This window comes from Prionailurus bengalensis, chromosome E1, assembly GCF_016509475.1.
Source record: "Prionailurus bengalensis isolate Pbe53 chromosome E1, Fcat_Pben_1.1_paternal_pri, whole genome shotgun sequence".
Taxonomy (NCBI): domain Eukaryota; kingdom Metazoa; phylum Chordata; class Mammalia; order Carnivora; family Felidae; genus Prionailurus; species Prionailurus bengalensis.
This window is the reverse complement of record NC_057347.1, coordinates 36,085,342-36,101,517: the sequence shown is the minus strand read 5'-3', so window position 1 is coordinate 36,101,517 and position 16,176 is coordinate 36,085,342. Positions and strand designations below refer to the sequence as shown.

At 50.3% G+C, this 16,176-nt stretch overlaps 1 protein-coding gene across 2 annotated transcripts in view; it reads left to right on the top strand.

Annotated features, from left to right (window-relative positions):
* Nucleotides 1-4,536: 4,536 nt before the first annotated feature.
* Nucleotides 4,537-16,176, top strand: part of IGF2BP1 (insulin like growth factor 2 mRNA binding protein 1) — a 44,289-nt gene continuing 32,649 nt past the window's right edge. Inside the window, exons 1-2 of one of the 2 annotated variants that reach the window (XM_043584146.1) lie at nt 4,537-5,086; nt 6,352-6,412. In XM_043584146.1, coding sequence (XP_043440081.1) covers nt 4,912-5,086; nt 6,352-6,412 — 236 coding nt within the window. In that variant the 5' untranslated portion in view covers nt 4,537-4,911. The remainder of the gene's footprint in view (nt 5,087-6,351; nt 6,413-16,176) is intronic. The other variant, XM_043584147.1, reaches the window with a different exon arrangement.

Here is a 16,176-nt window from a genome sequence, read left to right as displayed (position 1 = left end):
TTCATAGAAACCATAATTCTATTTCAAAATTGATTAGGATTCATTTGACAATAAAATACAGAAAAGTTCTAGTTTAACATATTTCCTTCCTAACTGCTTTCCAGGTTTTGTGTCCTCTCTTTTGTAAAATATGCTGAACTTTTAAAAAGAAAGTCATTGATAAATGTAAGATTAAAAATGCAGTATATATTCTGGGGATTTATTCAAGTGAGCTCATTTAAAAGAGGAAAAAGTTATATGCCCCCAAATATCTATTCACTACTTCTTACAAAAGTAAAAAAAAAAAAAAAAAAAAAAAAAAAAAGAAATTGATGTAACTTACAAACCTAAAAATAATGATTAATGATTAACTTACATCTAGTGGACTGAATGTTACATGTTGGCAAAAAAATGATAGTTATGAAAACTTTGAGGCAGCTTGGGGAAATACTTCTGGTAAAATAGCAAATGAAAAATGAAGATATACACATAAGATGAGAAAATCTAAACCTATTAACAATGGACAAATACGGGGAAGATACATTTAAAAATAAAATTCATATTGTATGCCCCTGGAATTGTTGATTTTCTTACTTCAAAAAAAAAAAAAAAAAGGAAATCCACTTTTTAAAAACAGTTGTTTTATTGTCCTCAATGTTTTTCTCTCTCTGAATTTGTATGTTCACACTGAAGGAAAATGGATCAGAATCCCATCTTTAAAATGGAGTCAAGTTTCAGTGTTTCTGGATTCAGAGAATTGAACCTTACAAGTAGACCAAATACTTCTTCAGGAAAAAGGAAGAGGAAAAGAGGGAGAGAACAAGAACAATAACAAAAAAAAGTGTAACAACAATAATAAATAAGTGGAATAAAATAATCAGAATAGTGTTATTAAAGAAATAATTTATCCTGCAGCCATATATATATATATATATATATATATATATATTCCCTCCCCCCCCCCTGCAGCTATATTTGTAACTCTCACAAACTAAATTTAATTCTCCACTGAAGATTAAGCCTTCCCCAAAAAAGCTGTGTAGGAAAAAATATGAAAGACAAATACCATGTTTATTAGTTGTCTCTAAGAACAAAAGAAAGCAAGAAGGAAAGAAAAGGAGAATGATAAATTATGGCATTCCAAGTTGGCCCATTCCTGTTCCTATCCTAGGAATGTGAGTCTTGACAAGAAAGAACCCTTCTCTCAGGTTAATTTTAGTGCTGGGCTCACTCAGAGGGGAGACGAAGCACCAATCAGCATCCTTCAGTACCCCCAACCCCAGCCTAAAATAGCCAGATCACTGAGGCAAAACTGATTTGGGGGCTAAAAAGGTCTGCATCTCACCCGGGCTGTCTCCTCTCTCTTGTGTTCTTGCAGCCTCTGACTACACACAGAATCCCTTGGTGGGGGCAGGGGCGGGGGGGGGGGGGGGAGGATTAGAATTCACCCAGACGTCTGATTTTTAAAAGAACTAATCAGTTTCAATTTAGCAATAGTTGGTCAATTTTTATTTTCACAAATTTGTATCTTCCCCTCTACTGTCATTTTAAAACGTTGAAAAGAAACTAATTTCAACTCCCATTTAGACTTCCATTGTATTTTTTAAATGGGGGGGAAAAAAAACCCCCTACAAGTGAACTGAATTCAATGATTACGTTCATAATTTTTGTTTTCCTTGGAATCTAGGGTAGGACAAGGTGAGCTGCATTTTACAGGAGTTTAGAGGTGTGGATGGAAATTTTTGTGGGGTGTAACTTGCTTTTGTTTTAGGACTAAAGAGATAGAGTAGTGGGTTATGTTCCCCAGGGAGAAACCCCGAGAGGTGCTTCTATTAATTCTTAGAGATTTAAATTAAATGGAGGAAACAAACAGTACTTAAAGTTTCTGGCAACTGCAATGCCCCGTCTAGGATCCTCTGCCTTATTCCCCAATGTAACAGAAAAGATTTCAGCAGATTGGGGCTCCTATTTAGGAAGAGGCCAAGAACACAACAGCCTTTCTGAGACCATCTTTTAGCCCTTTCAAAAGTCCACACACATCACCAAGAAAAGTCCCCGGGCAACAGACACACATTCTGGCAAGATTTTTTTTTTTTTTTTTTTCCTGGACTCTCAATTTTCCTCTTTATTCTCTTTGCTCTGCAGTTTGCATTAGCTGGTCTTTCATTTTTTAAATGTTTATTGAATGCCTACTACGTGGCAGACACCGCTTCCAGCTCGTGGGTTTGTGTGAAAATTACGGTCAAGAGCTGACTAAATATTAAGAGTCAGAATCTGCGGGGAAGGGCGGGGGGTGGGGGGCGAGGGTCGGAAGAGGTGGGGGGGGGGGTAGGATACAGATGTCGCCCACCTTCCTGCGGAGAAAACAACATTCTTTTTCTACTCAGCAACTAACAGCTCATAGTATTTTAATTTCTGTTGCCCCGAGCAGAGGGGGAAAAAAAAAAAACAACAAAAAACCAACAACCCGTCACAACCCCCCAAATCCGACAAACACGTGGCTGGCTAGAACAAAACGCGGATTTGGAGAGTGGGTTTTGAAGGTGGTGATGGAGAAAACCGAGTTGGAAGCCCTCCCCCCACGCCCAAGCCCCATTTCTTTGCAGCGCGCGGGGAAAACCGGGAGGGGGACAAAGGTGCGGCGTGTGGTCTTTTAACTCCCGACTTTTTGAACGGTATAAAATCGTCTGACAGAAGAGCGGTGTGCCCAAGTCGGGGAGTCAGCTCACTGACTCTGCAAACAAAAAATAATAACAAGGAAAAAAAAAAATCCAAGGCATTCATATCAGTGCAGCCAACACGTGTTGCGGAGCCGGCCCGGGCCGCAGGCGACTGAGACAATGGGGTCGGGGACGGGGAAAGGGAGAGTGACCCCCTTCCTCACCTGCCCTCGCAGCACGCGTGCCCCCGACAGAATCGTTTCTCCCTCCCGCAGAAGCCGGAGCAAAACCCGAGCTTCCGCCCAGTGCAGGGAGAGTCTGGCGTTACCGGGGGTCCAGTCCCTCCCCCTTTCTTTTCCCGACCCTCGGGCCTGGGGGGCTCCGAGGTCCCCCGGCCGCGCTCTCCGCCACCCGGCCCCCCACCCCCCGGCGCCGTCCCAGCCCCCTCCGCTGGAAACTCGTTGCCCTCGCCCGCCACTCGGCCCGGGATCCCGGTTGCGCGTGGACCGCGCGTCCCGCTCTCCGCCGCCTATCCGGGACTCCGAAACGCGCGGCGAACTGCCCCCTCCCCCACCGCCGAGACGGGGTGCGACCGCCCACGTGTCGCCCCTAGCCCAGTCGGGTCCGTCCCTCGGGCTCCCGGGGCCGGAGGATCCGGAGCGAGTTGGTCAAAGGCGAGGAAAGGGACCAGGGCGGATCCGCTTCCCCCTCCCCAGGAACGGGCGGGGGAGGGGCCACCGCCCCCTCCTCCAAGCTCCCGCCCCTCGCTTCCCCGAGCGCCGAGCGGAAATTACCCCCTCCCCCCGCGGGTCTGACCTGGGGACGTGGGCGGGGCTTCGCGCTCGGCCCCCCGCCCCCGGCCCCTCTCCCGCCTTCCCGCCCGGATCCCACCGCTGCACCCCAAACAAAGTTCCGAGCCCCTAACCCGGCGCTGGGAAAGCTGCGGTCGCCGGCCTGGGTGGGGCGGGCGGAGGGGACTCCACCTGTCTGCCCCCGCGTCAGGGAGGGAGCAGGGGAGCGTTCGGATCTCCACCCGGTCACTCCCTCCCTGAGACCTCCCCCTTCGGTTCGCTCGGGTCTGCTCACGCTACCACTCCTCTTCCTCCTCTCCACCCCTCCCTCTCCTGGGGTCAGCTTGGGCCGGAGCCGCGCGTCCCCCCAGGACCCTGAGACGGCCTCGTTCAGCAGCCGAACCCCGGCTGCGAGCCACCCTTCCCCCGTGGGAATCCCGAAACATGATTTCTCGCGGCTCCCTCGTTCCCAGCCGCGGTCCCCCGCGGTCTCGGCTTCCCGGTCCCGCGCTCGCAGGGTCCCCCGGTCCCGGATCCCCGCAGGCGGGGGAGTCTCCCAGGGCTGGGGCCGGGAAGGCCGAGACCCCTCACGTAAAAATCTAGGGGAAAAGCGCCTTTCTTTTTAAAATCGCCGGCTCGCGCGACCCCCGCCTGAAGACCCCAGAGTCCTCGGCTTCTCTTTGTCTATCTCGGCCGTTCCCCGCCTGTCAGTCGCTAGCAGTTAACCGGGGTAGGGTGGGCAAACTCTCCCCCCAGCCTGCACACGAATAAAAAAATAACCGTACATTTTACCCATAAAGAGGTGGGAGATTCAGGGCCCGACCACCCTCCCCCAGCCGGGGCCGGGGTAGGGGGATGGGTGGGGGCGGGGCGCCTCCCTAGGGGCCAGATTCTTGCCAAGGGGGAGGGGGCAAGCCGAGCCTCGGGAACGCGGCCCCCGCCGCCCTGTTTCCCCTCCGGGGGTGAGTTGAGTGCCCCCTCCCCCCGCACCCCAGGCTAGGGATTGGTGGGCAGGGCCGGGCTGAAGGGCCGATGGGCCCAGAGGCGTCGGGGGTCTTCCCGAGCAGGGTGGGTGGGGGCTTTCACCACGTGGCTTCGCCTTTTTTTTTTTTTTTTTTTTTCCGCTCCATTTTTTTTCAAGTCGATTTTATTTAGAGGCGGCGCCAGGGCGGCCGCGGAGAAACGTGACACACCAGCCCGCTCGGAGGGGTTTCGGACAGAAGGGAAGGAGCAGCGCCGAGTCGTCCGCCTCCCAGCGCGCCGCGGGCACTTCTCCCGGGCCTCGCCGAACTCTCCCGCGACCTCTGCGCGCCCTCAGGCCGCCCTCGCCGCCGCGGGCTCCGGACAACTTCAGGGGTGGGGTGCGAAGAAAGTTTGCGGCTGCTGCCGCCGGCCTCCCGCCTCTCGGCCTAGGAGGCTCGCCGCCCGCGCCCGCCCGCTCGGCCTTGCCAGGGACCGCGTCCCGCCCCGAGACCGCCACCATGAACAAGCTGTACATCGGCAACCTCAACGAGAGCGTGACCCCCGCGGACTTGGAGAAAGTGTTTGCGGAGCACAAGATCTCCTACAGCGGCCAGTTCTTGGTCAAGTCCGGCTATGCCTTCGTGGACTGCCCCGACGAGCACTGGGCGATGAAGGCCATCGAAACTTTCTCCGGTAAGAGTGCGCCCACCTCCCCGGAAAAACCACAACGAAATCCCCGAACAACGGAGACCTGCCCCTCTTCTCTCCTGGCCCGCCAACTCCTCTGTCCCTCCGGCCTGCGGGGCTTGGCCTGGGCACCCACCCTCCGCCCACCTCCTTCGACGCCCCCTGCATCCCCCCGACTCGCCCCTCGCGCGGAAATATCCTGGACCTCCTCACCCCTTCCTCCCAGCCTCAGAGCAGAAGCTGGAGGCTTTAGTAAGGCCGCCCCTGCCCCCCACCGACGGGGCGGGGGGCCCCATTGGCTGTGTGTGTGTGTGTGTGTGTGTGTGTGTGTGTGTGTGTGTTGGGGGGGGTCACCACTCTGGCGGCCCCGGTCCGGGCATTATTTTCACGTCCGCCCCTCCCTATCCGAGGCTGGCCGCCCCCCACCCCACCCCACCCCACCCCCCTCGGCCCCCTGTGCGAACACCCCCTGCTCCCGTTCCTCCGCCCTAGGCCTTTCCAGGCGGGGAAGGGGTCCCCGCTCCGTCTCCGATCTCCCGGGAGCCCGGTGGGGACTGCAGCCTTCGGGCAGGACCTGAGACGAGGGGGTCCCGCCTCCCGCCCAGGGCCTGGGCTTGAGCCATTTTGATTTGAAAGTGGGGCGTGAGCGGGGTGGCGCGGCGGCGGCGGCGCCGGGTCGCCATGCTGCTTCCCGAGACGCCCAGGCTGGGCCGAGAGGCGCGCGTCGCGGTCGCCGGGGACCCTCCCCGCGGGGCCCCGCACCGCTCCCCCAGGGCCTCTGCCCACCACCGGCCCCGACAGGTGAGCGCCCCGCCGCCCGGAGCCCCTCTCCGCGGCAGGACGGGAAACTAAAGTTTCATTCTGCACCCCTCCCCCGCCACACACTTTGGCAGCATCGGGGGGCCCTTTCTCTCCCGGCCCCTGCTCCCCACATCTGGGAGTGGAGCAGGCAGCCCGCCCACACGAACGCCCTCGTCGCCCCTTTCCCGGCTCCGGCTCCGGCTCCCAGAGCGAGCCACTGCCCAGCCGGCCTCGGTGGGAGAACAGAACGAAACGAAAATTAACAAAACACAATAACGAATTTATAGATTCCACCATTCCCAGAGCGGCCGTTTCGCGTCCCGGCCGCGGAACCCCACTGCCTGGATTCCTAGGCAGATCTCAAATCCCAGGAACTCCTGAGTGCCCCTCTTTCTCCGTCCCTTTCCCACCCCACACTCCTGTTCCAGCTCTTATATGGTCTTTTTTTTTTTTTTTTTTTAAATCTTTAGGGAAAGTCGAATTGCAAGGAAAACGCCTAGAGATCGAACACTCGGTCCCCAAAAAACAAAGGTAGGAAAGGGCTCTTTGAGAAGGGAGGCAACCTGGGGGCGCTTAGAGGCTGTGTTAAGGGGTCCATAGTGTCTCCAGTGGAAGAAACCCATTACTGGCCTTCCCACCCCCAACTCCGGATGTTGGGGGCAGGGAGGGAAGATTGGCTAAGATCTTGTAATGGGTGGTTTACAGCTTGTAAAAAATAAGCCGGGTTTGGGGTGGGCTGGGAGAGATGGTATTTGGAGAAGTTAAAGGGAAAAAAATCAAGAGGGGAGAAGCCTTGTGGAGTGTATTCAAGGTGTATGGGGCCATTTTTATGGGGAAGCTAAAAATCTTTGAAGAGTTGGATCTCCTGGGCATTGCTGCAACTTCTAGCAGGCCTCATTTTCTCTTTTTTCTCCACCCATCCCTTAGCATAATTCTTAAGTGGATTGGGGGGGGGGTTCCCCTTCAGTTCCCTAGGGGAAGTGGATTTGGCGTTCCTGTCCCCAAAAGAATTGCTTGTGCTTTATATGTATTTCTGCAACAGGCAAGGACCTTTTTTTTTCTCAGACCCCTACTCTTAGTCCCTCACATCACACATCCTCCCCTCCCAACTGGATTTTGCAAAGAATATGCTTTGGCTGTGTGCTATCCTTTCTGAGCCCCCCCCCCCCCCCCCTTCAGTCCATTGTTACAAGGGGACCATCTGGGGTGAGAGCTTTGTGTTCAGGCTGTGAGCTGGGGCTCTTTGGAGGGTCTAGAACTCCCTGGATGAATAGTGGAGAGAGAGAGAGAGAGAGAGAGAGAGAGAGTGTGTGTGTGTGTGTCTGTGTCCCAGTACCTTTCTGTTCTCACTGAAGCAAAAAGTGGAGTACCTCTGTCATGTTCCCCCCAAATCTGATTCATGGAGGGGGGGGGGGGTTCCAGATCTTTTCATTGAACTCTGGCTGGGAAATTATAAGAACAGAGTCGGCGCTCTCAAATCTGACTTTAAACATGTTGACAGTGCAGTTTTCCCTCCTGTGGCAGGCTCCCAGGAAATTTTTGAGCCCTGGGTTACCCTCTCCCTCCCTAGGTGTGTTCTCCCCCTCATTTCGCTGGAAACTTGCTGCACTGAGAATGATCCCTGGCCTTTTTCCTGGCTGGGAAGGTGTAGGTGGGTGGCTTTGGGTTTTTGTTGTTTCGTTTTGTTTTGTTTTTGAGCCTGTGAAGTTTAACTGCAAAGTTTAAGTCAGATAAAAATCTGTTCCGCGGTCTTGGCTTTGAGATATTTTAGGTAACTTGGAGCTATTGTATCTATAGATGATCAATATGGCTTGTAACTATGTTTATAGAGTCTGTGATTTAACCTCACAGTGCTTCCAATACTCTTATTGGAAAGGCAATTAGAGTTAGGAGTAAAGAGGCAATAAAATCGGAAGGATGGGGGGCAAAAAAAAAAAAAAAAGGCTTATTTATTATTTTGAAACATTTCCTGGAGATGGGAACGGAGAGGAGCATACTGACACCAGTAGATTTATTGAGAAGATTGTGGCTAATTGAACTGAAAGCTGAGTGTTTGAAACATGTTGAGAGAGATGCAGAATAACTGGAATTCTGAAATACGTAGGATTTTTTTTTTCCCTTTGGCGCTTCAGGATGGTTTAAATTGTAAAGAGAATGCATCGAAGGCAAGAGAAATAGCAAAACGTGATGAAATGGGACCCAAAACATTTATACTTTAATTTCCATGGTGCTCTGTATTTATGGATCTTACCCCCTAAGCCATCTGTTTGCTTTCAAGCCATTTTTAGGCTCCTTCTTGTTCCCTCCAAAATGCATTACTTAGGGCCCTTTTGAGTTGGGAAGGGGTGGGGTTTGTGAGAAGAGTGGGTACAAAATCTTCCTTTCCCCATCCATATTAAATTCCATCTTTTGTGTGTTCTTCCCTTCCCCGAAATAATTTTTTGAGCTCAAACACTGAGTCAGTTGTGTGTGTGTGTGTGTGTGTGTGTGTGTGTGTGTGTGTGTTTGCGGGGTGGTGAGAAGGCCCTTCATTTTTCTAAAATGAATCAATTTTTGAAGTTTTAGGATTTAAAAAAAGAGTTTGTTTGCATGAAGTCCGTTTGCTCTATCATTTTGTGTTCTTTGAAGGAAGCATTTTGTGGTATGTGTTTTTAGTTAGTCTGTCTGAAAACCAGTTCTTCAGTTGGTCTGGGACTGGCCTTTTCAATCCCATGGATGTATAAAACAGGAACTAGTGAATTAACTATAACTAATATTTGAAGCAAGATGAACAACTGTGTATGTGTATTTTGTGTATATGTGTTTCTTTTCACTGTTTAAAGAAATAGAAGTAACTATTTTGGGTGCACTCAGTTCCAAATGAGATATGACTTGACACATTTCTGAGAGATTCAAGAAAGTCTAAATCCTGTGTGTTCCTGTTTTTTGTTTGTTTGCTTGGTTTTTTTTTTTTGGGGGGGGGGGATCAGACAAATGATAGAAGGTTACAGCAGTTACCTTAGCATCCCTGACTCTGAAGTATGCATCTATTTTGTTCTAAGTTTGTATCTATTTGAATATAATTTGTACCTTTTTAAGAACCCAAGAGACCGAGCACTATGTGTTTAAACTGAAAACATGTTTAATTTTAATTTTGAATCGGGTGACATTCGATTTCTTCCACCTTTCCAAACCCCTTCTTAGACAGTGTTGGAATTCTGGCTAACAGGTTTGGCTTTTTGCTGAGAATTTGTGTATATTCACTGTCAAATATTAGGACAGCGGAGAAAAGCCAAGAGCATTTTTAAAACAGTTGTGGAAAGGGTTCATATATGTGTTTTATTTTGAGAGACATAAGAGTCCTTAAGGTAAGGGGGGGGGGGTCCCATTTTAGACCTGTTTACCTTGGGAAATGACTTGCTTTTTAAGGGAATTAAACTTTTATTTCATTTGCCACTGTGTGTGCCTTTTTCTGGAGGAATGTGACGTAAAGACAGCATACCTACTGTCAACTGCTGTCATAAAAATAAAAGGTGTTGGCTGTTAAAAGGAAAATGCAAGAGGGGCACTGCCTTTCTGCATGAAATGTGTTCAACTTAAAAGATTGATTTTCCTAGGCAGGTTAATGGTGGTTCTTTTCTCTAAGCTGACTTAACATGAGGTGGGCTAACCCCTTTCCCCTTAATTTTCCAACTCTTACTAAAAAAAACGCCCAAACAGAAATTGGGTGTCAGAGCCACGGAAGCGTGGGAACCCTCCAAAAGGGCTTCCACTTTATTCCGATTTTACAGTTGAATTTCCCAAAGTTAGCAGCTTTGGAAATCCGTGCGAAGGGGATGTCCTGTAAGTGGCAAAAATATTATTTTTAATTTTAAGTGATTTGCTCTGAAGTCCTTGGATCACTAAATGTTTTCAAAACAAGCAAAAAGATTTTGCCTTCAGAAATGGATTTGTCTTTAATAAACATTGTTCTCAGGGGCTGAAAATGAATTATAAGGGGTTTAAGAAGCAAGGGAATGTCTTTAAAAAAACAACAAAGGAGTAAAAAATACAGGAGTGGGAGGATTTTCAGGCACTTTTACTTTAGTGATTGCAGTTGAAAGATACATCTGACCTGTATTAAACCAGTAAGTTTCACACTTTTAGTAAAAGGTTTTCTTGTGAGTATGTGGTTAGGGCTTTTTGTTTTTGTTTTTGTTTTTGTTTTGGCCTTGATATAAATTTAAAAATGGTTGATTCTTAAATTTTTCTGCACTCTTTGGAGAGGGAAGGTGGAAATCCATTCACTCTCACTTAATTTCCACCTAGCATGTAAACCTTACAAATTCGTGAGTTCTGTTTTCTTCGCGGCCAGAGAAAACCCTTCACTTGTTGCCATTTAGGGCACAGCATTTCAAGATCCTTTCCTAAGGACAGTGGTGTTTGACTGTCCATTGGAAGAGTTGTGGGTTGCTAGAATCTTTTCTTTTCTGACCCAAAGTCAAAAGATGAAATTTTGGGGCGCCTGGGTGGCGCAGTCGGTGAAGCGTCCGACTTCAGCCAGGTCGTGATCTCGCGGTCCGTGAGTTCGAGCCCCGCGTCGGGCTCTGGGCTGACGGCTCAGAGCCTGGAGCCTGTTGCCGATTCTGTGTCTCCCTCTCTCTCTGCTCCTCGCCCGTTCATGCTCTGTCTCTCTCTGTCCCAAAAATAAATAAACGTTGAAAAAAAAAATTAAAAAAAAAAAAAAAAGATAATTTTACTTCAGTGCTTTCCCCGATGGAGAACTTTGGAGGAAAGGAGGGGAAGAGTTGTAATTCTCATCGCTAATTTATTCCAAGTATAGTCAACTCTTCCAAATGTACAATTTTAATGGCATAGCTTTTGGTGGAAAAAGAGCAAAACATTCTTGTAATTATGTTTCAGAGATGAAATACATGACATTAGCAGTTGGAAAAATCTTGATTCAAAGGTTCTGAGCTTCTAATCTTTTCACATTACCTTAATATACATCATTTGAATCTATGTCATGTGTTTGGGTAGTTTTAAGGCTTATTTTTTAAGAGTTTATTCTACACTTTAATGTGTAGCAGCCAGCTGACAAAGATTACCACTGAGATAGGCTAGGGAGGATACAATTATAAAATATTTTTAACAATTTCAGATCTGGTTTAGTTGAGTAAAAAGGGGGGGTGGGGAGACCAGCAAATGCTGTGTGAGATTTGGGGGGGGGGGTTGCTGAAAGACCTATACGGGTTCTATCTCTTGGGTGGCAATGTTGTCATTAGAATGAAAGTGTGAACCAGAGGCGTTTGAAGAACAGACATTTTGCCAGCTGTTAGGATTTGAATCCAGTCTCGTTCTCTGTCCACCCCCTATAAAGATTCCTAAAACGTGGCCGATGCCTTCCAGAAAGTGCAGCTTAGAATTTGGGATGGGAGTGTTGAGGGAGAGGGGAGAGGAGGAGGGGAAGGGGGGAAAAAAAAAAAAAAAAGGCAGCAGCAGGGGAGACTGGAGAAATCAGACGAGTTAGTCCCGGGTTGGAAATTCCAGACGGGGGAAAAAAAGAGAAAGAGAGATGGGGGTTGGGGTGGAGTCCCCGCTTCCCTTTTTAAAGAGAGGCGGCCGGAGGCGCACAGCGCCCCACGGGACAGAGGGGGTCGCAGGCGGGCGCTTTCGAAGACGGGTGGGAGATCGGGGCGAAGGGCAAGGCGCTTTCTGCCGGCGGGGTTGCCCGCCTGCCCTTCCCCTTTTTGCAAAAAAGCCGAGAAAGTCGCGGCGGCGCCGGCTGCGCTTCCTGGAGGGCCCGCGCCGGCCCCGCTGCCCCACGCCTTCCCCGCCCGCAATCTCCGCCCGCTCCGTTCCTGGGGGGGGGAGGGGGGCCGCCGGCGCGCCCGCAGGCCCGGGGATTGGGGGGGGGGGGGGTGTTCCCAGGAGGGCTTCCCTGCCCGAGACCCCCGGCCGCGGCGCGCGGCCAGACAGCCTCGCCTTGGACCTGAGAGCCCCCGGATCCCCAGCGTCGCCCACGTGGAGCGGTCCCTGGCTCTGGGCGCAGCCCTTTCCAGCGCCCGGGCTGTCCCTAGACCTTTCCACTCCAAGGCAGAAGCAAAAGGCCAAGGAGGAGCCAAGAGGGCTGGGGAGGGAGGGTGGGGAAGCAGAAAAGGGCGAGAGAGGTGGAGAGAAAATGGAGGTGCATGTGGTTGTTGTGGCCCTCTCCCAGCAGCTGAGGCCCCTTGGCAATGGGGCGTAAGACTGGAAGAGTCAACAGGGTCCAGGAATCTTTAGAAAATGGACTGGCTCCACGTTCCAAAGGCTGTGGGAAACAACCACAAAAGGGAGTAATGGTAGTCACCCGGGCTTCTAGGACGGGTTTTGTTCCCGGGGGTGAAAGGTGGACGACAGGCCCTCCAGTGGGCCACTGACTGGCCCTTGAAGAGTTTTCTCAGGGTCTCAGCCCGGGGTTTGACTCCCTGTGAACGTAAAATTTGCAGGCCATTTCCACCTGTGCGGGGCACATTTCCTCTCCTCGCCCACACCTTTTAAACCGCCTGTCAAAACAAAAGCAAGGAAAGGTCTCAGAAAACATGCACTGGAGAGAGTGCAGCCTTTTTTGGTTAACTGATAAAAAGTTTGATTTGGCGAGGAAGACATCTTGCGGGGGAGCGTCTGTGCTAACATACCCTTGGAAGGAAGGCACGGCCAGCAGGAAGATACTCAGTCTCCAGTTGGCTAACTCCATTCCGATAGAAAAACTTGGATGTCCCCTCAGGTTTTGTTCAAAGGGGCCTACGTGCTTTTTTAGTGAGTGGGAGGGGTCATCCTGATACTGAACAAGCAGAGCCAGCTTTGTAAGGCCTTATGTTCGCAGCTAGTAGGTTTGCAATAAATAGTCAAGGAATGAAAGGCACAGCAGGTTCAAACAAGTTTTCATCCTAAAGACAGGTCACCGAAATCAAACGTATGTTGATTACTGGTAAATCACGGGAGAAAAGTGGGTCTGCAGCTCATCATTGTGATACAGTCGGAGAAAACCTGATCGCAAGACACTGGAGTGTAACTGTACGGAACAGACAGGGCCAGAAATGGAGTCGCATCGCAGAAGGCCAGTCCTCCAGGGTCCGGAGTCCTGTCGCAGAAGTCCAGTCTCCCAGTTGTATGGCAGAGAGCATAGAGCATGGCGAGCCATCAGTAAACTGCTTTTGAGTGAAAGAGCAAACAGCTAGATGATGAGAAGAATTTTGGACTGGTATGTCCAGATATTTTCAAAGCCCCTAAGGACAAGTCTGCTTATTTAGACAAGTGGCATTTAGGTGGCTCGAGGCACCTGAGGGACCTGTCAGGATGGATGGGTGTGAATTTCGCTCCTAGCGTAGGGGAAGGGAATGGAGAACTGTCTCTTTGAGAGGAGACAGGAGGGGACCTGTTTCCCACACCATGTCTGTTCCCTGGATTCTCGTCCGCCCTCTCAGTATTTCTGTACAAGAGGGTTAAGGAAAACTTCAGTTTTTTTATTCCTAAAGCGTTAGTTTCAGTTGAAAAGCTAGTCCTTCATCCAGATGTTTTGGCCACTCGCAATGGAAAATGTTAAGTCTGCGTGAAATTTGATTGGATAGTTGCGTTGATTGGATGTAGTTAGACTCTTTCAGAGGAGAAATCAGAATTCAGGGAAAAATTGTTTTGTGTAAAGGTTGTTTGTGGGGTCTGAGTTCTTTGGCAACAGCAACCTGGTGGACAGGAATCACCGTGAGCTCCTGAGGCTCAAGGAGAGAGGAAGCTCTATTAGGTCAGGGTCTCGTGACCTACCCTGGGTCCCTCCCTCCACCCTCTATTGGACTGTGGAGGAAAGGTCTCCCAGGAGAGCCCGGTGTTTAAAAAACAAGAGCTTTGGAGTCAGGCGATGACTATGAAACCGCAGAAGTTAATCTTCTTCAGCCTCAGTTTCTGTAACTGTAAACCGGTGTTACTACACATTAACTATTATTATTGCTGTTATTTGTTTTAGATAGGGACCTCTCTGCCTTCTGTCTCTGGACTGGCAGCTTGGGGCATAGGTGCTTATGTGAACGTGGCCTGTAGTTTACATGGGACAACGAGGGGTAGGCATGTGGCAGGGGCTTTGTGTGTAGGGAGCTCTGATAACCTGCATGGTGAAAGGAAAAGCCCCCTTTTGGGAGAGGGAGCTGAGGCTTACCAGGGCAATCCCCCCAGACCCCCTGGGATGTGGACCCCGCTGCCAAGTCTCTTACCCATCCCGTCAGACAAAAGGCTCGAAGAGAAGGTGCGAGCATTGGTGGAGATTGCTGCTACTGGTTATTCCTTAGGGGAGGGGGCCGCAGATCCTATTGTTGTTGATGCCATGAGCCCGGGCCAGGTGAAATTTCACACTTGAGGGCTACCGTCAAAGGGGCATGTGGTGTAGGGATACTGGTGAGTGAGGAGCCACCTTCGTGCTGCCGATGAGGTAAGTGTTACAAGAATTCAGGATGGGAAGGGGACAGTGGGAGTCCTTGAGCGTCTGAGGAAGGAAGAAATGAGAGCAGCTTCCCCCATCTGGTGGGAGATGGGCGTGTTTTGCCTCAACGCTCCTCTCTCTCTCTCTCTCTCTCTCTCTCTCTCTCTGTAAGCTAACAAAACAGCCTTTCGGGAGTTGGGGATCCCTGGATGCCCGGGAAGTGACTGCATACACTGTTCCCCGTCCTGGGCCCTTGTAGACGGCAAAGCTCCAATGGCCTCGCTTTCCCTGGCCCCCTGGACTGGAAAGGGAGCACTCCCCCCCCCCCCAACATCCACTTCCTCTCTCTGGTGCTCCCTGTTCAAAGGGTGCACAAACACGCGCTCGCGCAGACCTATTGCCCCTTTCGAAATCGCAGTGTAGGGACTGAGGATTGAACCTTCTCTTAGCGGGCTGGGGAGAGGAAGGGCTTCCAATCCGGATGTGGGTTTTGGCCATTTAACAGGCTTGTGACTTTAATCAGTTACCATAAAGGGTTTTTACAATTAGTTGACGTGGAATGATATGTGTTGCCTCTTTACTGGAGTGGCGTCTGGGATTGCTTGGGGCTCCTCAGCTTCCCAGGAGGTGCTCTGAAGATGAAGAGGAGAAAATGAGGGGAGACAGGAACTGGGCTGGGGGCTGTCGGGTGGAGTAAACTTGTTGAGGATGTGTGTTCAGAGCTAGAAATATTTACTCTACTTCCTCCTCCAGGTCTCTAAGTTGCTTGGGAGAAGTCCGTCTGTAATAGAGCATTTGCTTTGGCAGGATTTGGAGACAGAACCCTAAATTAAAGAGTAAAGATGATCCTCTGCAGACCAGGCTGTTGGTGGCTGCAGCCAGTATGTTCTGAGCAAGGACTAGACAGAGGATGTTGGCTTGGGAAGGAAGGCAGCAGGGTTCAGAAGAGTATTTTCTTTGAGTTCTTTGGTGGAGCGTCCCCCACACCAGCAACTTTTTACCGAACGTAAAAGAAGGGAAAAAATCTAGCTAGCTGACTAGCTTTTTTATTGAGAGGGTTTTCCTGAATATGGTCATTACCATTTTGAACCAAAGCGGCTGCCGCCGCTGCTGGCTTTTTTATTTATTTATTTATTTATTTTTAATGTTTTTACTTATTTCTGAGACAGAGAGAGACAGAGCATGAGCAGGGGAGGGGCAGAGAGAGAGAGAGGGAGACACAGAATCCGAAGCGGGCTCCAGGCTCAGCTGTCAGCACAGAGCCCGACGCGGGGCTCGAACTCACGGACTGTGAGATCATGACCTGAGCTCAACCGACTCAGCCACCCAGGTGCCCCGCTGCTGGCTTTTTAGAACAGGGTAGAGTGAGACCTGTCCAGAGTAAGCTGGGGGCAGGCAGGCAGTGGAATAAAATGATCTTCCCAAACATCCTAGGTCTTCATGAGATAATCTTTCACTTTCCTACCCTTGTCCCTCGCCGGGCTATCTTGAATGAGTAGTTTGCTGAATTGAAACTTTTTTCTTAAAAAAAATTTTTTTTAATGTTGATTAATTCTTGAGACAGAGACAGAGCGTGAACAGGGGAGGGGGAGAGAGAGAGAGAGAGGGAGACACAGAATCCGAAACAGGCTCCAGGCTCAGCTGTCGGCACAGAGCCCAACGCGGGGCTCAAACCCACGAACTGTGAGATCATGACCTGAGCCGAAGTCAGACGCTTAATTGACTGAGCCGCCCGGGAGACACGCTAAATTTAAACTTCTAACTGGAGGAAGAGCCATGCCTGTCTAGGCCCAGGCTCCTTTGGTCTCTTCAGAACATCCCATGGTCAGCAACTTTAGCCTGGGCGTGTGTGGGGGGGTGCTCTGGCATTCTGGCATTAGCCATTTTC